This window comes from Canis lupus, chromosome 21 (assembly GCF_011100685.1).
Source record: "Canis lupus familiaris isolate Mischka breed German Shepherd chromosome 21, alternate assembly UU_Cfam_GSD_1.0, whole genome shotgun sequence".
Lineage (NCBI taxonomy): Eukaryota > Metazoa > Chordata > Mammalia > Carnivora > Canidae > Canis > Canis lupus.
The window spans coordinates 34,961,887-34,982,775 of NC_049242.1; the positions used below are offsets into that span (position 1 = coordinate 34,961,887).

Sequence of the window (20,889 nt, forward strand, 5' to 3'; positions counted from 1 at the left end):
AGTGTGCCTACAGCCAAGGCCGCTGTGCAGCCGGAGGGTCCCCATGGTTTGGGCAGGTGACAGCAACGAGCAGGGGTCTGGGTGTGTGGGACAGCACAGCGCGGATGAGTAGGTGACCTCTTGGCAGCAGCACCCCAGCCAGTGAGGGGCTCCAGAGCCAACCCAGTGGACTGAGGCTCCTGGGGAGACTGAGCCCCAGCTGGGAGTCAGTCTTCTGGAATAGCATAGTGGAGGGGGTGGAGCGGCAGGACGGAAAGGCCAAATGTGGAGCACACATGCATGCTTCGCCTCTCACCTGCTCACCAGTGGCACCAGAGCCAGAATCTTTCCCAAAATGTCACTCCAGGGGGCCGTGACCAACCAAACTCCCTCAGATGGATGGGACCCGTGTGCTAGACCAGTGCTACAAGGTCAAGGCCCATCCTAGGCTCTTCTAGGGCGGAGAGGCCAACTCTAGCCCCCCAAGCTGGGGAGGGGCTGGGGCTGAAGCTGTTGAAGTAGCCTTGAGTTGCCGTGGCCCCCAGAGGAACTGGACAGGAGGAGGCGAGGCCAATGACATCCCTGAGGGCCTCAGGCTGTAAGTGGGGAGATCTCTCTCCCTTCTCGTTCACATCAAGGAAGGGGTAATGAAGTGGGGGAGTACGAGGTGTGGTCGGTTGCAGTGCAGGAGGCTTTCGGAGCACAAGAGGCAGCCTGGGGCATCTAGACTTCAGGGAGGCTGAGTGTGTGGGTGCTGGTTGTTCTCATTCTCGGCTCTTCTCAGGCCTGCTGTGTGGGCTGCATCGGTGGCTCCTTGGCCCTCTGCCTCCTGTTGAGTGTGGTCAGTGGGAGTCTCTGGTAGCATATCTGTCAGCAGGAGGAAGGAGAAGTAGAGGTATTTTCCCCAAGCCTCCCCCTGCCCTCCAAAGGCTCCCTCCCTGCTGGGCTGTGGGCCCCACAGTGGGGGCTCCCCCTGCCATGGCTGCCGGTCCTGCTGGGCAGCCCAATTCCATGGCTACAGCATCGGTAGGCCCTGGAAGCACCTGCTCTTTGTCCCTTTAGTCATCCTGCTATTCCTGTCTTTGGGTGCTGCCCCTACCCCTCCCACACCCCTGAAGGACTGTTGTCCCTCTCCTTAAACGCTCTTTAGATACCCCTGAGGGCTGCCACCAAGGTCTCCGCCAGGGTCCTGACTCATACACTGAGTACAGAAGGGTCCTTTTTGTCCTAGCAGGGGGAGGGGTCAGCTTTTTCCAGGAGCTGCATTTCCATCCTCAGGAGCTGAAGATGGACCAGTCCTGTGGAAAAGTGTGAGGAGAGCATCCTAGGGGAGTAGAAAGTACTGGGGGGCAAGAACTCGCATGCTGCCTCTTGGTTTGGGGATCATGACCTTGGCGCCCCCTTTAGCGGCCCAATCCCTCCCAGAAATCCTGGGGAGTCTCACCCTGGAACCAGGGGTGGGATCTGGGGCCAAGCTCCCCAGCTCGAAGGGAGCACAGCGCCCCCTAGGGGCTGTGATGAGGGAGGCAGCAGGAACCTGCCCGCTAGAGGAGGAGGGGAAGGGCAGGGAGCGGCCCAGGGGGTAGACCTGGCCTCAGTTACTTCTCTCACCAGGAGCAGCTCCTCCTGAGAGAAGGTTCTGTGTCATCGGCTAGATTCTGGGTGTTTTCTAAAAAAACAAAAAACAAAAAACAAAAAAAGTGCTGTATCACAGGCTGGATCTGCTGTATAATTTGATGGGCCTGGTACAAAATAAAAATGCAGGGCCCCTTATTGAGGAATTATTAAGGATTTCAAGATACCGGAGCATGAAACTAAGCTGGAGTGGGGGCTCTGGGCTCGAGGTCCCATGCCACACACCAGGTGGGTCCCCGTCCCCTGGGAAGAGCAAAAGGGCACCTGAACAGAGACTGGCGTTATGTGGCAACAGTCTTTCAAGTCTGGCTCCCACGTATGGCTACACTAACTTGAAAACTTACTCATATGAGGGCCAATGCCTTCCTAGGCCGTTTCTGACTAATCATGTCAGCCAAACACCAAGGAAGGCCAAAATTCCTGTCTATGGGTATAAAGAGATGGGTAGAGGCCAGCAGCCCGGGCAGCAGGACTTGAGGGTCTCGTGGGGTCAGGATCTGGATGTGGCTGAGGCATCTACCGCCTTCCCCTCGGTCCTCTTTGGCGGGGAAGGCAGAAGGAGCATGGCGGAGGGAGGATACATTTTTGGGTGACTCTGTCCAGGTCTTGCTTTCCTGGGCTTTATTTAGACTGTTGTGATCACAAAGAGAGCAAACATAGACTTTGAGGGCCAAAGAGTCTCTCCATCTTGCCTCAGAACTACCTTGTGTCTCTTACCTGGAATGAGCAAGAATTCTTCCGTGAGAACCAAAGAACTCGGATTTCCTCTGCTTTCCAAGGACCATGTTAAACGGTATTAAGTGACAGCAACCTGATGGTTATAAAAAAGATCTTTGGGGAAGGGGCTGAAATGGCTTTTCTCTTTGGGGTCAGAGTGTGTATTTATGTCTCTAGCTATGTGACTACTGCATATGTGTGCACACGCATGTGCACGTGAGTGGCTGTGTAAGCCGGGCATGTGTTTACATGGAGGCGGTAGTTGCACGTCCCTCTGTTGTGCATATGTTCACACATGGGGGAGGGTGTAGGTTCTGGTAGGTTCTGGTGTCTAAAGTCTTTATATTCTGCTCAGGTCAGACTTGTTTGTTGTAAAGAGCAGAGATGCACTCAGCCAACTCCGGGAGAAGAATCAGTAGGGTGTGTACCCGTGGGGTCTGGGATGAAGAGGAAGTGCGGGCAGGGCTATGGCTGTCTGTGGTCTCCATCTGTGTCATGGACATGTGATCTGGGTTCCTCGGTGGGGGGAGGGGGGGTTTGCTGCCCCTGATCATCAGCTCTGTTTTGTGCTCGGCTCTGCTATGGTGGCCCCCTCGTGACCTCAGCATGCACAGGGCCGTGGCATGGTTGGTCTTGCTGGGCCTTGATGGCTTGGCTTGTCTCTGTGTGTGGCTTGTCTCATGGCTTGTCTCTGTGTGTGGCCATGGCTTCGGGTCTTCTTTGCTGTCTCATTCTTTACATGTGTTTTAAGTGCAAATTTGCAGGGAGAATTTGATTGACCCAGTTCATCTTTCTGTGTTAAGTCATTGATTACTGGCCGGCCTATGGACATCTGCCCTCGGGTCAGCTTGAATCCCTGTGGAGGGAGAGAGCGTGGTCATGGTACAAATGGGGTCACAGCTGGGGCTGAGGCTGGGACAGTTTTCCTCAAAAGGGGTGTGGACACAGAGGGCAATGACACACATCTCAGGTCCCCATGCACAAATTCCCTGACACCTGCTCAGGACGCTGTGGGTGACCAGGACAGCCAGGCTGCCCCCAACAGGCAGGACTGGCCAGGCAAGGTGGGTGTGAGTGTAGGCAGCCTCCTGGAGCCTGGAGTCTGCCCTTTACCACCCCTCTTCTGCTCCCCTGTTATGCTTGAGTTTTGTTTTCCCTCAAAATCCATATGTTGAAGTCCTGGAAGTCCCCACAGAATGTGACTTTATTTGGAGATAGGATCTTTACAGAAGGAATGCAATTAAAATGAGGTCTATTAGGATGGACCCTAATCCAATATGACCTCTTCCTACAAGAGGAAGAGATTTGGAAACAGCGACACACACAGAGGGAAGGCAGTAGAATGGCAGAGGGAGAAGAGGCTGTTTATAAGCCAAGGAGGGAGGCCTGGATGCGATATTTCCTCATAGGCCACAGAGGAACCAACTCTGCCGACACCTTGATCTCCGACTTCTGGACTCTAGAACTGAGGGACAACACATTTCTGTTGTTTGGGCCCCCCAAAGTGCAGTGTGGTCTTATAGAAGCTCTGGAAAACTGACATTCCCCCCACTCCAAGAAAAACTTGATACTTTTAAAAAAATTTTTATTTATTTATGATAGTCACACACACAGAGAGAGAGAGAGAGGCAGAGACACAGGCAGAGGGAGAAGCAGGCTCCATGCAGGGAGCCCGACGTGGGATTTGATCCCGGGTCTCCAGGATCGCGCCCTGGGCCAAAGGCAGGCGCCAAACCGCTGCGCCAAACCGCTGCGCCAAAACTTGATAAAAAGGGAAGAAGGCACAGGGCACCAACATCCCTAGAGGGTGGGTTGGGGCTCCAGGTGTCCAGAGCATGTGACAGCCAGGAAGCCAGGCCCTCTCACGCCCACAGCCCACCCCTGGGTTTAGGGCTTCTGATCTGGATGCTTCCAACACCCAGCTTCTGGACTCATAGAAGGAGGAAAGTCTGAGGCTGGTGCCTGAGGGACTCAATTTACCATCTTTGGTGAGACCCAAAGGTGGAAGAGAAACGGGTCCTCTTGCATTTCAGGACGGCTGCTCTGACTACTGCTGTGTGGAGGGCTGATGATGTGGAGACGGGGGAGACTGGAGGTGGGGAGGCAGGGTCCGGGTGAGCGATGAAGCAGCTCCAGAATGCTGTACTGACAAGATGCGGGGGGTGAGGAGTTGGGGTCTAGGGACGAAAGGAGGTCTCTGGCGTGAGCACCTGGTGGAGGGTGGTGTGGTCCCTGGAGTGGGCAGGGGGGATGAGCGATGGGTGGGCTCTCCGCATGTCACCCCTGCATTGTCTGAGGGATGCCCACCCAGATACCCAGGGCCTGTCAGCAGTGGGAGACTGGGTCTGGAGCTCGGAGGAGAGGTCAGGGTACAGATGTGGGTTTGGGTGGCCCTGGTGTCCGGTGGCCCTGTGGCATGGGTGTAGGACCGTTATGCAGGGGCGGCCGTGAGCAGCTTCTCCCGGAGCAGACCTAGGGACTGGCCTGTGGGAGGTGACCGGGCATGTGTGGCACACAGAGAGGGAGCGGGGGCATGAGACAGGGAGGGAGGAGCGTCCTTATGGGGGACCCCTTGAGACACTGGGGGATCAGGCCTCACATTTGTCACCCTGAAGGTGAGGAGGTGCATCCCTCATTGACTGGGGCCTGTTCCGAGGCCCAAACCCTCAGGATTTCCGTCTGCCCATGCACGGGCCTGAGCACGTGCCTATGGCCAGGGAAGGGCCCCCGGCAGGGACCCAGGAAGCTGCAGGAGCTGTAGGTCTGCGGCTGCCGGCAGGTGACCTTTGGGGCCAGCCAGCATATGGCGAGGTCACTGAAGGCCTCTGCCGTGGGGAGTGAGGGGCCCATCTTCTCCCTTCACTACGCAGGACGGATGGGCCCCAGGGCAGGGGCAGGCGAGGGCTGGGGCTGAGCTGTGGCCACAGGCTGTGGGCCGGCACGCGGCACGGCTGCCTGTCCAGGGGCTCTTAGGCACCGGCTACGTGTGTCAGGGAAGGCAGTGAAAACGGGAAAGCAAGTTGTTTAATGTGCAAATCATTAAGAAAAATAATGATCTCACTCCGGGGTGTTCAGCGAGCCCCCAAACAGCTGCTAATCAGCTTGTAGAAGCAGTGGGGTGAGGCTGGGGTGGCTCGAGGCTGGATGTGGCTGAGAGCCCCCGGCCTCCTCCGTCTGTGCGCTCTCCTCCTGCCTCTGCCCCACACTCACCCAGCCCCTCTGCTTTGGACACATGAGCCTTGGAGTCGCACCTTGGATGTCTCACCTTTATCTCTCTGGGATGTAACTGAGCCTGGACTGGCCATGTGGTCCCCACTCTTAGGAGGCCAGGGCCCTCAGGGATCATCTCAGCCAATTCTCTCGCCAGGGCCTGGATATCTGGGCTCAGGGAAATGGCGAGTTGGTGTCGAAGGAGCTGCCCCCAGAGCCCCCCATTTTAACTGCCCCCCCCCCCGATTAGCTCAAAGAGCGCAATCCTGGGGTTTGCTTCTCAGAGTGTAGACACTGGGAGAGGTCGAGGGCAGGGTGCCTTTGAGAGGAGAACAAGGATGTGTGGGGTTTGGAAAAGTATGGGTTTAGGTAGCGATGAGTTTCAGGACAAGTGCCTCTGGGCAGGTGATACAGACAGGGTAGGTGCTGGCACCGGTTGGGTGGGCCATGGATGTTGACAGGTGTGGCCAAGTGTGGGCATAGATTGGCACACGGGTGTGGGTATCGGTGAGAGCACCTGGGTGTTGGGATGTCAGTAGATAAAGTACTAACAGCTAAGACCTTAGAGTATTTATTATGTCCCCATCACTGTTTTACATACATTTACTTATTGAATTTTCACAACAATCCCATAAAAGATATTCCTAGTTTTTTTTTTAAGATTTTATTTATTTATTCATGAGAGACAGAGAGAGAGGCAGAGACACAGGAAGAGGGGGAAGCAGGCTCCCTGTGGGGAGCCCGATGTAGGACCCCATCCCATGATGTAGGATCACAACCTGAGCCCAAGGCAGACGCTCACCCACTGAGCCACCAGGATGCCCCGATAGTCCTAGTTTTTAAGGAGAGGACACAGAGCCTGGGAGAGGTTAAGCAGCTGCCCAGGATGGTCCAGCCAGTAACTGGGGCTGTGTGACTCAGAGTCCACACTCTTGGTCCTTCTGCCCTACAGCAGGGACAGGGTGCAGGCAGCGGAGAGCTGTGGGGGATGGACACGGGTGTTGGGATGCACAAAGTGGAGGCCACCGCGTGTAGGAGAGTGTGTGATGGATGAGGCTGGGGACGCGGGGTGTTCAGACGCAGGGTGTTGAGGCGTGAAGTAGAGGCCACCGTGTGTGGAGCAGGAGGCCTGGGTGGGTGCAGGAGGTTGGGCATGTGGCAACTGATCCAGCCTGGTGCCAGGCAGGGGCTTCAGCCTTCAGCAGGGAATCAGAGTTACCCCGACCACTTGTTAACCCGCGTTTCTGGTTCAGGAGTGTCAGGTGGGGCTTGAGAGCTGGGGATCAGACGTAGGGGCCCCTGGTAGGCAGTGCGTGGGGGTGGGCGTGAAGCACAGGCAGTGGTGTGGAGAGGCGAAGAAGGCGGTGGGGAGGTGAGACTAGCACAGAGGTGACCTCAGAAGCATGGGTGGGTTGCAGCTCCGGGGAGGCGTTTGTTGGAATGGGGTGGGGGAGTGAGTGTGGGGGAAGTGAGCGTGCCAGACGGGGTGCCTACGACTCCCTTTGAGGGTCCTGCTTCCCGTGTCCACCTCCCGGGTGGGGGCTGTGGGGTGCGGGCTGTCTGGCCAATGTCTGGGCATCCTCTCTGTTCTGTGGTGGGAGTTAGATGGAAGCCTAAAGGGAAGGCTATGGTGGTGGCCTGGGAAGCCCCAGTGGCCCCTCCAGGGTGAAGCCTTTGCTAGATGGCGTTCTCGGTGTGCCAGGTGGCCCAGACAGGAGGACCCTCTCCCCCCGGGGGTCCCACAGGCACAGGGGGTTTCTCTATGTTCACTCAATGTCCAGCTATAGAGTACTGATCCCAGATGGGCAGGTGCTGGGGCTGGAGGCCCCTGCGACCCAGAGAACGTGAGGGGGTGAATGGGGCCAAAATCTGCCCCCCCCCCCCGAGTCTTGCAGCCTGTCACTCACTATTGGTCTGCTATGAGCCAGAGGGTTGGAGGGAGTGCTGGGGGCGGTGCTGGGGGTGTCCTTCAAGCTAAAAACAGGAGCCTCCAACCTGAGGAGGCCTCCTCGGACTGGGACAAAAACCATTCAGCTAGAAGCTATTGGAGGGACAGAGGACTGGGGAACAGGCTCCAAGGAACACAGTCCTACCCTGAGGGCCTTTGGTCCCCCAAGGCTGGGCCCAGAGGGGTGACGTGGAGCCCAAACGGAACAAGCCCTGTGTTATGGGTGCAACCGCATCCCCCAAAAGATAAGAAGTCCTCGCTGCTCAGCACCTCACTACGTGACCTGATTTGGAAATACCGTCTCTACAGAGTTCAAATGAGGTCACCATGGTGGGGCCTAATATAAGGTGTCCTTATACAAGCAGGGAATGTGGACCGGGAGCCAGATCCACACAGAGGGAGGATGACAAGGAGACACACGAGGCACACGGCCACCTCGAGCCGAGGCACGTTGGAGGCTACCAGAGGCTAGGAGAGGGATTCACACAGATCCTCCCTCACGGCCCTCGGAAGGACCCGACTCTGCCCACACCTTGCATCTGGACTCCCAGCCTCCAGAATCAGGACAGAACGAATCTCTGCTGCCTAAGCCACCCAGCCTGTGACACTTTGTCATGACAGCCCCAGGAAACAAGTACACTGTGACTCACGGAAGGAGCGACTGGATGGGGGCGTTTGGAGGCAAGGGTCACTGCTGAGGGCTTTGGGAGGTGAGGGAGGTGACATCAGGGGAGGGCAGTGGAGCCCGGAGCCCGGAGCCCCGCAGCTGAGGCTCCAGTGGCCAGTGAGCAACGCTGCTTTCTCCAGAAGACGCATCTGCTGTGGTGGAGGCAGAAGGAACCTGCTCCGTGGAGGTGACCGTGAGGGCACAGTGCCTTTCTGGCCCCCCCTCCCGGGGCCTAACGAAGAAAGCTGGCAGTTTGCACGGGCTCCCACTGTTGGCAGGGGCTTCAAGCCTCCTTTCTCCAGGATGAGGACACAGGGACCCATCTCTGGCCACAAGAATTCCAAGTTCAGAGGAAGCGGGCAGGAATCTGCACTGAGCACCAAATGACCACAAAACCCCTTTTCTTAATCAATAGTATTTTATTGTCAGTTATAAATATTTTCCATTTGTCCCCTATTTACAGTTGCAAAATAGTTTATGATATTATACCATCACCCACCATTCGGCACCCTTCTATAAACTCCATGAAAATCACATAGGAAATAAAAAGCTCTTTTTTTTGGGGGGGGGTCCCACTAACCCGGTTCCCCCAGACTCCAAACAACCCCACACGGACAGCAGGCAGCAGGTGCTACACAGTAGCAAAGGGACGGGCAGGGGCGGCTCCCGGCAGGGTCAGGACGCCAGGCTCCTCAGGACGTTGGTGATGCTCCAGTGCTGGCCCGAGCACCTCTGCAACACCAGCTGGAAGCCAAACTCCGAGTCGCTGTTCTCCTGCAGCTCCAGGCAGCGCTTGGACTTGCGGTTCTGGATGGGGCCTCCCTAGGAGCCGGGGCGGAGAGTGGAGTCAGGGCAGAGAGGTAACGTGGGGCGGGGGGGGTGCGGGGCCGAGGTGCTAGTAGGGGCTAGAATCATCGGTGTGTCTGGATGCCTGGGAAGCAGAGAGGCTCCGGGGGGAGTGGGGCCCACCATTCCCATGTAGCCTCAGGCTCCCCATCTGTGATGTGCCGGTCTCTTCCCTAAGACTGAACGTGCGCCTCCGTTTTCTTCGCAGGGCCCTAGATCTTTGTTAGCCCAACTTCCATGTACTTGGCTGGGGTGTGGTGTGCTGCTTTATTCCTACAGCTCCTACCCTGGGGCCAGGCCCTGTTCCCCAGAACCATGGGCTGGGGTCCTTGTTGCTCCCATCACACCTGCCCAGTTTCAGGCACTGTCTTCTCTCACCTGGACCAGCCTCCTAGCTGACCCCCCTCTGACTTCCCGAGGCAGGGAAGAGCCATCTCTCTAAAATGTGCATTTGGCCTGGAGGACAGAGTTCAAGTCCAAGCGCAGCCCCCAAGGTCTTCCTGGTCTCGCCTCCCCCGTCAGCTCCCACAGCTTCTGTGCAACCATGCCCAACTCCCTGCAGCTGTCTAGACCTACTGGCATTATATCAGGGTTCCTGGACATGGAGCAAGCTGTGTCCTGGGTTGGGGGTCCTTCCGCAGGCTTCCATAGCAGGCCAAGCCACAGTCATGTTTCAAGGCTCTGCTCCTGCTCCACCTCCTCCAGAAGCCTTCTCACCTCCCACCTAATCCCCTCCACCTCTCCTCCAGTCCACCCTGCGCTTTCTCCAGCTCAGCACTGTTGAGTGCTGGTGGAATTACTTGCTTACTCATCTCTCCCTCCTCTACGCTGAGGGTTCTATGCCTTATCAATTTCTGTGCCCTCGACATCCAGCAAAGAGCCTGGTACATAACAGATGATCAGTAAATGTTGGCTGTCATAACCCGCACAGGTTGAGAAGGGATGGGTCACAGGACAGGATGGCAGTGTCAGGTGTTTCACTCTGGAGTGGCCCTGAGCAGGCCTGACAGCAGAGAGAGGGAGGCCCTGCCTCGTATGACAGCAGCCCACCCCCAGCAACGTCCCATGCCCATCCCAGTGAACAGCACACTGGGAGAGAGGGAGACAGCAAACTTCTACTGTAAGGGGTCATCCCCAATTGGCTGACACTGTCCCTGTGGTGACAAATGATATGTCAAGAGAACATTAAGATTCAGTTTTCACAGTGACCTAAGAAGCTGGCAGGATTTACTGTGGCTGGTCACACACATCCCCGAGACCCAACACTCCCACGGCCAGGGGTGTATCTAGCAGGAATGTGTGCACCAAAGACAAGCACCTGGGTGCTTTCTGAAACATGATTTGCAACAGTTCCAACCTGGAAACAAACCCAGAAGTCCATCCATAGTAGAATGCATAAATAACTTGTGGTTATTCACATGCTGGAATACTGTACAGCATCAAAAATTTACAAACTAGAGCTCCGCTCAGTATGAATAAACCTAACAGACACCACACATACACAATTCCACCTGTATACGCTTGCCCAACAGGCAACATAGGACCCATGTTAGAGCCAGGATGGGGGTGATCTTTGGGGAGGCGGGCGTGGGAAAATGATGGACAGGAGGCCAGAGAGGGGTTGCTGGGGTGCTGGTAACATAGGTGTTTGCTTTTTTAAGATTTTATTTATTCGCGAGAGACACAGAGAGAAGCAGAGACGCAGGAAGAGGGAGAAGCAGGCTCTCTGTGGGGAGCCCGACGTGGGACTCGATCCCAGGACCCCGGGATCAGGGCCTGAGCCGAAGGCAGACACTCAACCGCTGAGCCACCCAGGCGCCCCTGCTTTGTTTTAAATCATTGAATTGAACATTTATATTTGTGCATGTTTCTGTATATATGTGTTATTCTTCAATTAAAACAATTTTTTAAAACACAGCTCCCTCAGAAGGGACTTTGAACAGTGGGTGAAGGAGGCAGGTGATGAGAAGCTGGGTGGCTAGGGGGAGCAGGGCTGTGTCTGTATGTCTGTGTGTACGTCGGGGGTGGAGGAACGGAATTCCCAACTTCCAGTGTGTGGGACACGACCCAGCACATTTCTTTAGGCGTCTTCAAGGGAGGAGAGCAGGTGTCTCCTGCTGTGTCTCGAGGCCAGCGGTGACTCATGGCACCAAGAGCAAGGAGACAACAAGGGGATACCCGAGCAGCGAGCTCATCTGGGGACCACGGGCTCGGCCCGAGAGACACTGGCGGGCTGACGCCCTAAGGGTCAGAGGAACAGGTGGCCGTCCGACGAGGCCTCCGAGAGGACCCTGGAGTCCCCACGTGGGAGAGACTCTGAAGGTCGAGCCTCCTGCTCTCACCAGCAGCCTCAATGGCCTCTACTCCAGCCTGGGCCTCCAGCTCTGCTTGGCTTCCTCCAGGAGGACACACGCAGCCCTCCTGATCCAGCGCTCTCTTTCCCAAGCTGCCCTGCCCGGGAGTGTTCTCCTCCCCTTGAACTAAAATCCTTGTCTTGGGGGCATCCAGCAAGGTGTCCCAGACTGTCCCCCAGGTTGCCACACTGGGATCTCCTGCTTCTCCTCCACCTTTCCCTCCCAATAGGGGATGGTGAGGCCCATGTGCCGCACATTCTATGCTTTTCTACGTTAAACTGGCCCAGTTCTGCGTGCAACAGCCTTGAATGATTCTTCCATCCTGGCCTGCCCTCCTTTGGACCACCTCCAGGTATTCTGTGTCACTCAGAACTGACTGCCAAGCAGAGGGCCACCGCCTCACTTCCACCGGACAACGGGCTCCCTCAACATAGCCAACAAGTCGGCACCTGTGGTGGCCACGCCAGGATCCTGGGATGACGACGGGGTGACGTCTTCAAGTTGTCCACTTGCAAGCTGTGGGTCCCCATCCCGTCCCTTAAAAGCTGGACCTCTGGATCCAGAGACATCCCTTGTGACACTCCGAGCAAGGCCAGCCCATCCCTCTGCCAGGCCCAGGTTTCTCTGGTTTGTGTTTCTGTGGCCTGAGCATACCTGCAGCCACACCTGGGTTGGGTGGCGTCGCTGCTGCTTCTCTGGCCCGTGTGTGGCCAGACTCCCCTGACCCTCCAGCACCCCTGCCAGCCGGCGGTGTGCCCCAGCCCGTGTTGCCAGGGGTGGGCTCAGGCCACAGTGCTCACTAGTGCTCAAGGTCTGCCTGCCTTCCTGGCGGTGAGACGGGAAGGGGCAGGTGTGACCCAGGAGGCTTCTTTCCTGCCCCTCAGCCGGTGGCCGTGGGCGAGCCGCTCCACCCTCTGCTTCTACTGGGTTTAGGACCAGATGCTAATTTCTGTCCTGATTACTGGAGGATGAGCACAAGGAGTCATGGGAAACCTTTTTATTAGCTCAGAAACAACAAACAGATGTGAGGGTGCTCAAGGCACTGGATGGCGGCTCTGGAAAAAGCCCATGATAGGCAGGACGCGGCCAGGCCAAGTGGCCATTCGCTCTGCTGAGGACTGACTTCTCGGCTCTTCCCCAGGGGCTGAGCTGGGCCTTGCCTGCCAGGGGCCGAGCTGCTTCGGCCACCCCCGGATCCCTGAGCTCAGATCCCAAACAGAGAAGGCCACAGCCTCGTCTTTCCTGCTGCCACTCTGGCACATTCTAAGCCTTCCACGGGGCACCTTGCCAAGCCTGAGAGAGGGAGGTCTCTGGGAAGTAAAGTGTTCCTTCAGGGACTCAAATGTGACATTTCCCAGACCCCATATTGGCCCTCTGGACCCCGGAGACAGGAAATGTGGTGACCCTGGGGCAGAAACAGCTCGTGTGGCCTCTGGGAAGGATGGGAAGAGATGGAGTGAGGCCGAGAGCAGGGCTGTGAGGGAGACGCAGCCTCAGTGAGTGTCTGGACCTTCAGGGAGGGCTGTGAGGGAGACGCAGCCTCAGTGAGTGTCTGGACCTTCAGGGAGGGCGAAGTGTGTGGTCCAGGCGAGCTCCCTCCCTAGAGGCTCCGTGAGGAGAATCTTCTAGAGCAGAAGAGTAAGGCCTCTTGGAGGCCACACTGAGCAGCCCTGGAATGTGTCTGGGGAGCACATCTGGGCTATGGGAAGAGGAGACAGGCCGCCTCTGGTGCTAGAGCTAGTACCGGCCACGGGTGCTGGCTCCCTCCTTTCTTCCTTTCCGGACCTCAGCCTGTTTCACGCAATAAACTCTGGGCTCTTACCTGCTCTCCGGGCAAATTCTGTTCACAGTTGCAAAGGAGCCTTCCTTTCCTCCATTTGCTCCCTTCCTGGTGAGCTTCGCACCCTCGGGAGCAGCCTGGTGCTGTTTCTCTCTGTCCCTCTGCCCTCTGCCTGCAGCCTAGGCTCTGAGATAGAGCCAGTCGCAGTCAGGGGTGACACTGCGTCAGAGGCCCTACAAGCCCAACCTCACGTACTCCTCACAAGAGCCCTGAGAGGTGATCACAGTTATTCCCACTTCACAGAATTGGAGACAGGGGCCCAGAAAGTTCGGGACACAGGCCCAGGGTCACATAGTCAGTAGGCAGTAGAACCAGGCTGGGCACCCCATTCACTCTTCCTCACTAGGACGCATGGCTAGACCCACACCATTCCTCCCACTCCATGCCTGTCTCAAAGTAGCGGTCTAGACGGAGAGCTGCTGGTGCCTCAGTGCCTGGAGTGGAGGCAGTCCGGGCTAGTTCCTTTGCAGGCTTTCTGCAGATACATGAGTCGTCCATCTCTTCATCCATCCAACAGATATTTCATGAGAGCCTACTGTGTGCCCGAACAGTTCTAGGGCATGGAGATACACCAGTGACTAAACAGGAGAAGATCTTTGTCCTTATGGAGACGATACTCCAGGAAGGCGAGCAAACGGTCAATTCTCTGGTGTGTTAGAAAGTCATAAAGCCATGCACAAAAATGTAGAACAGTGCTACGGACTGAATGGGAGTCCTTAAAATTCATATGTTGCAGCCCTAATGCCCAGTGTGATGATATTCGGAGGTGGGACCTCTGGAGGGTAATTCGGTCATGAGGGTGGGGCCCTCACCAATTAGATGAGTGCCCTTCTAAGAAGAGACACAAGAGAGATGAGCCCTCCCTCTGCCATGTGAGGACGCGCTGAAAAGGTGCACACGTGCAGGCCAGGAAGAGGGTTCTCAGCAGACACTGTCCACTGACACCTTCATCCTAGACGTCCCAGGCTTCAGAACTGCGAAGAATAAATGTTTGTTGTTTAAGCCTCTCAGTCTACGGTCTGTATTCTAGTGGCCTCAATGGCCTCAGACGACTCAGTAAGAGAGCTGGGGAGTGGTGGTAAGCAGGCGGCAGGCTGCGGCAGTGACAGGCGGTCAGGGTGATCCTCGCCGGGAAGGGGAGAGCTGAGTGAAGGTGCGATGGAGGAGGGGGGGTGGCCTAGGTGCTATCTGGGGACAGTCCCTGTGTCCCCAGAGCGAGGATCCCGCACCAGCACAGGCTTGGTGAGTTCAGCGAACAGCACGGGGCTGGGGTGCAGCTCGGGGGCGGGGTGGGAGTAGATGAGGTCCAAGAGGTCCTCGAGGGAGGGGCAGGTTGTGTGGGGAGTCACAGCCACCGGAGGGATTTTGACTTTTAATCTGGTGACAGGGCCAGCCACTGCAGGGTCGGACTGACATTTACCGGGCCCCTCTGGCTGTGGTGTGGAGTGTGGGGTGTGGAGCACGGTGGGGAAGGGAAGAGGCAGGGAGGCCCGTGGGCCAGACCCCAGGCTCTGAGGGGCCGGAGCTTGCTGTAGAGACCCCAGCCGACGCTGCCCTCCAGCTGACCCTGCCCAAGCAAGGGAGGGCACAGTCCCTTGCTTTACCAGTCCAGCCATCTAAATTATTTGTGTAACACATACAACTACAGGATCTGGAAACATACAATACTTTTAATTAAAGAATTTAAATGAGGGCAATTAAACCTGGCAGGAGAGATGCTACAGCACACAGCGAGCTTAATTGGAATGGAAACCGAATTAAATATGGAAACAGCATTTAAAAAAAATCAAAAGCTCAATGTATAGAGTGAAGGAGGCTGATAATAATTCCTCGAGGTGGGCTCCCAGCCCCCAGCCTAGCTCCTTCTCCTGGGCCTCACTGGCATAGTCACTAGGAAGGGCACGAGAGGCCTGCGGGTGGAAGCAAAGAACTCGGGGCCCTGCTCCCGGCCTTCCTGCCTGACCCTGGGTAAGTGGCGGAGCCACCTTGGGCCTCAGTCTTCTCATTTGCTGACCTGAGCTGTGGGGCACTTAGATTTGCGTCTTGCCATGGAGCACTGACCGTGTGCATGAGCCCCTTAGGCTGAGGCACTGGGGAGCTGACCCCACATCCTGCAGACATGCACCCCCTCTCTGCCTCAGTTTCCCTACCTACGGGCCTGTGGCAGCTAGAGGTTCCCTAAGCAGCCCAGTTCCCCCTGGGGTGGAGGCTGGGTGAACAGATGAGACTGCGTCCCTGGAAGGCTTACTTAGCACAGATCTCTTCTGGGTCTGCAGTGAGGCCCGGAAATGGGCCTTTTAAAGTTCCCAGGTGCTGCTGCCACCTGCGGTGCTGGTACGAGAACCCCACACCAGCTGTCACCCTCTTTCAGGGAAGGATCAGGCCTGGCTTGTCGCTTGCTCTCCTGACCTGAGGACGAGCATCTGGAGCTGAGCTCAGGCTGCGCTCACATTTACCACGTAGGTGTTCAGAGGAGGCTGTGTGGACTGACTATTCTGGAGCCTTTGCTGCTTATTTCAGAGCTCCTGTTGCACTCTCCTTTCTAATTAATTTTCCACAGGCAAGTGGCCCAGTGGGTCTCCGGCTTTAAGCACAGTGGGCTTGGGAGTTTCCAGGTTAAGTAGTTAATGATTAGTAATCAAAGACTTCAAAGCATGGGTGGGATGTTAGCACTAGTTAAAGAAACTGTGAGATTAAGTCTTTTCGTAGAGGAAAGTGGTCCTTCTGCATTATGAATATTCAACAGTAGGTTTATTTAATAAGTTCTTTGGCACTTGTCTTTCCTAAAGGAGACTCACCAGTGCCTGGGTGGGAGTCTGGCTGGGATTTGCTGAGAAAGACCATTGGACTGAAGATGGGGTAATGGTAATGTCACGTGCGAAAACAAAAAGGGTGAAGGGGGTTAGGGAGATAGCAGGGTGGCTAGAGGGAGCTCGCTGAGGAGGCAGGAGTGCAGCCAATTCGCACACACCAGTGACTGGCCTGGAGGGAGACTCCAGCCCAAACTCCATTGTAGCCACCCACTGGTTTTCTAGAGGCAAGAAAAAGGCACCATGGTCTGGTGGTTTAAAGCATTGATCCCAGAGTCAGAATTCCTAGATTTGGCCCTGGACAAAGTACTTAATCTCTCTGTGCCTCAGTTTCCTCATCTGTAAAATGGGGATAGTTAAGGTACCTACTAGCATTGTTGTGGAGGAGTTAAGAAATATTTCTAAAGCAGTTACTATACCACCCCGCACATAGTAAGCACCATATTAATGTTTGATAATAGATTTTAGCATCTTCCTCAGGTCTGAGTAGTGGGGATCTGAGCCATCTACGTCTGCTCCTGGCTCCTGATCTCTGTGGGATGAGTAGGAGGAAGGGGGCAGGCCGACTGGCGTAAACTGAAAAATCACACACTTCCAGAGCCACGGAAGGCTTTGTCAGTCCATCAAAACTGGACAATTCCACATTTGCCCCTTCATATGACACGGAAATAAAAAGGTGTTTTATTCCAGAGCTATAATGAAATACCTAATTATAGATTTTCTTTTTGATACAAAATGTTCTTGAAGTCGGACTTCCCAATAGCGACTGGGGATCGGAGTAGGAGAAAGTCAAAGACTCCTCCTCCTTGCGTGTGAGGAAATTCTTTGGCAGAATTAGCCGTGCTCCTTGGGGAATGTGCTCTGCAAATAGGTTCTTTTTTGAGTAGGTTACTCATCTTGCATCAAATTATCAAATTAGACCCCACAAATCAGAGCCAATTATACCAGACAGGCAGAGTTGGCTCTACATTCAGCTCTCTTCCGGGAAGGCTCCTCATACTCTAGAAAGTTTCTTCTCTCCTGGCATCAATAGACATCTCTGTGGTTATCCTTGAGGTTCCTCATTTGGAAAATGCGTAAATCTTTCTCAGAAAATGAGGCAAGCACAGGAGCTTAGGTGTGGGCACAGCCTACCATGGGAACCCTGATCTATGTGCACTTGGACTCCCTGATGGGCCTTGCTGGCATTTCCACCAAAGAACCCAACAGCCAAGGGGGAATGACGGCATGCCCCAAGGTCTGGGAGCAACATGAAATACAATCTGAATATCCTGACATTTCATCAAAGCCTCCTGTTTTAAAAAAAATGTTCATACAAATTTGTACTCCACTCCACACGGTATGCATACATTTCCACCTCCCTCCTTCCAATCTGAAGTTATAGGAAGATGTACACATTTATCCTATGATTTTGAGTGCCCCACTTAACACCTGTCAGCGTGTTGCACCACCACCTAAACGTGCTCTTTGGAGGAACTAGAGATTTCTGCAGCTAAGCAGGGTCCTTTGACCATTATGTGGAAATACCCTTTCTCAGCGTGCACACATGCATGCACACAGGGTCATCAGGGCAAAATTTTGTTCAGCTTGGGCTTGGTGCACAGGAGGCCTTTGGTTACTCTTTGTGAATTTTCCTAAAAAAGAAATCCTTCATTCGATCAACAGCACGTTGGAGGACTCCTCTGTCTCAGCTCTCCATTAGGTGCTGGAGACACTGGAAGTGTGACACAGTCCTGCCTTCTGGTGTACTGGTTGATGGAAGAGAGGGACATGGAAATAATGGAAAAAAAAAAAACAGCTGCACAGAGTAGGATAAAGCTGCTCCTCATACAAGGAGTTCGGCTCATTTTCGAACTTGCGGTTCCTTATCCTGAGGCAAGTCCAGAGGAGCTTCTAGGTGGGGAAGTGCTCCTCAGGGCTTACTATCTACCTTCAGCCTAGACAGATGGAATCTCAGGGGTGGCAAGCCCTTAAAGCCAACCAGTCTAAATCCACGTAGGGCTATACAGCCTTAGATGACTTGCTACGTGATCCCCTGGGCCCACCTCTCTCTGAGCTGCCAACCTCATGTTTGGACCACTCTGACCACGAGAGAGCTGCTCTATTGATTGTCCTGGATTCGCCAGTCCTCCCTCAGAGCCAACAGGACAAGACTGCTCTCCTCTGCGTAGGGTAGCCCTTCAGCTACTAGAAGGCAGAGCTGAGACACTCCGGGTCTTTCTGGTCCAGCAGCCCGCATTCCTTCAGCCATGTATTCAAATAGATGGGTAGAATTTAAGGAGGTTGGACCTTAGAAGACACACACCATAACAGCCTTCCTATGGCAAGAGTCCCTTCAAGAACATCTGGAAGAGAGGGCTCTAGCATTTGCTTAACCATCCAAGGTAATGGTAGTGGGGGAGGGGCGGCATCTCATTACCATGGAGGGCCAGTCCATTGTGTTGCCTGGCAAGGGTCCTGCCACAAAGTCCTCTGTAGTGACCGGATACCTGCTATTCCCTCTCCTTCCATTGCTGCAGCGCTCATTGACTAGATGCCTCTTTCACTAACACGTCAACGCCAAATCCCAGAATCCCCCAAATCTCAGTATGTGGGGTACTCTCCAAAGATTGAAAGTACCTATAATGTATAGGTATTAGTTTAGGAAATTCTTTATCCCAGGAGGAATCACGAGCTAGAGAAATTGCAGAAGGCAATAACCAGGACTTCTGGTGTTCGTGAAATTTCATCATGTGTTGATGTGGGAAATGTTCACTGTGTGCTGCTGTCTAGACACAGGTGTGTTGCTTGAGAAGGACAACTCTGGCTGCCTACTGACTGTTCTTCAAACCCAGAGCCTACAGTGGTCCTGGATTAATAATCCCCCCTCACGACAACCTGCATTTCATCCATCACTACTTCCTGCATTTCATCCATCACTACTTCCAACAGACTGCAGCAATGTCTCTCAAAGTCCCCCCAACAGCTGACTGGCCCATGCCCCCATAGCAACCACGTCTGCCCCATCCCTCATGGGAATGATGGAACAGCCCCCTAACTTGCTTCCGTGTCTCTTTTGTCCCAGTCCACCCTACACTCTGCTGCCAGAGGGGTTCAGACCCCATCATGGCCAACCACGGCTTAAACCTTCCCCCGGTTCTTCCCTTTGCTTTTAAGGTGAAGTCCAATTTGTCGGCATGGGTTTCAACGATCACCATTACCTGCACCCAGACTGACTCTTATGTCTGATCTCTCTCATGCTCCTTTGGAAATTCCAAGTTCCATCCACACCAACACTGGATTTCTGCTCCTCAAACATGCTCTGGTTTTTCTTCCCTTTGCCCAGGATGTTCTCCCTTTTTACACCTGGGAACTGTCCTACAACTTTCAAGATCCAGATCAAACGAGCCTTGACTGTGAAACCATCCCTGAGCCCGTCACTCTGGGGTCCCCAAAACACCAGACCTCTCTCATTTCTGGTCCCATCCTCCATTTTGTTGCATGTTTATCTACTCATGAGCTCCTCCAGGGCAGAAGCTGTGTCTTTTTCATATCTGCATCCCTCCTGCCCAACCCCCGTGCTCAATAAATGTTTGATGAATGACTGAAGGAAAGAATGTTCATCATCAGAAAATTGCTCATCAGAGCCCTGCACATCAGTGTTGCCAAGAGATGTTTTCATCAAATGTGGTTGCTCAGTGTCAGTATCTAACGCTGTCCTGATTCATCCTGGAGCATCAGAAATTCAGAAGAGCTTGCCGGGGATAGAAGAAAGGCATTTTATTTGTTAAACAGAAAATCAGGGTATGAGATGGAGCACTAAGATATGCAAATGCCTATCTTCTTTGTAGGAGAACCTGGGAGAATCATACTAGATTATTTTGAAATTAATTCAGCCTGAGTGTCTGTGGAGTTTAAATGCAGCCCTCAGGAGAGTAAATAATGCAGAATGTGAAACCAGAAAAGAGATTTGAGATGCACCAGTAAAAGCTTCTTTCGGTCCAACTTCTGCACCAGATCATTCTAGTTGGTAGGATCCCTATGTAATTTGCAAAGATTAAAACCTGTTGCAAAAGAATTAGCCCAAGCACGTGATTTAATCATAAAAGAGGTTTCCAGCCTCCTCGGCCTTGTCAACAGTAGGCCCTAACGAATGAGGGCTTGTGGACAGATTCCAGGTTGCTTGTTAAATGTCAATCATTATGCATTAAACAAAAATTTCACATACATTAATCTTTAAATATCAAGTGAGAGTGGCTGCTCCGGGTTTGCAAATTAGGGATTTAAAACTATTATTTCCGAACAGTTCTTCTTGGTAGAAGGATCAAAGATGTGACTACCAGAGCACCCTGGGAGTTTAATGAGATATATGTGTAAGTGGCTGAAAACTGCCCCGGCTCCAGGGTTCCACATTCCAACACGGCCTGCTTTGTCGGTCACTGTGTCCTTTCAAGTAGGAGCCATGTGAGGATGCCTATTCAAGATCATGCACTGAGATGTGGAAAGAGCTGGGTTTGGGGGTGTCTTGGCCTCGAGGGTGCGTATTTGAGGGGTATTTTCCTTTCTCTGCCCCAGTCAGGGATGGGCAGATGAGAGGAAGGCCAGCCAGGTGTGTCAAGGCTCTCTGGAGATGGAGATGTCACCTCAGCCTGACACCTTGGGGTCTGTCTGGGAGGGCTGGAAAAAAGGCAGATGTGCCTGTATATGTGTGTGGCAGGGGGGCACAGCCTGGGTTCGGATTCAACTGGCCTGTCTGAACTCCAGCTCCATCTCTCAGGCCGTGAGATCTTGGCCAGGTGGCCTTAATCCTGTCTTGTCACCTTTGACATGGAGTTGCTTGGTTTATTAACACTGCACTTCACCAGGCTGGATGCAGTGAGGCCGAGGCTCTACAGAGCGGTTTC

At 54.2% G+C, this 20,889-nt stretch overlaps 1 protein-coding gene across 3 annotated transcripts in view; it reads right to left on the reverse strand.

Moving 5' to 3' along the window:
* Positions 1–8,553: 8,553 nt before the first annotated feature.
* The window catches only part of GALNT18 (polypeptide N-acetylgalactosaminyltransferase 18), a 339,637-nt gene continuing 327,301 nt past the window's right edge, over positions 8,554–20,889 (reverse strand). For all 3 annotated transcript variants that reach the window (XM_038569049.1, XM_038569048.1, XM_038569046.1), the window contains one exon: positions 8,554–8,978. In XM_038569049.1, the coding sequence (XP_038424977.1) occupies positions 8,832–8,978 (147 nt within the window). In that variant the 3' untranslated portion in view covers positions 8,554–8,831. The remainder of the gene's footprint in view (positions 8,979–20,889) is intronic.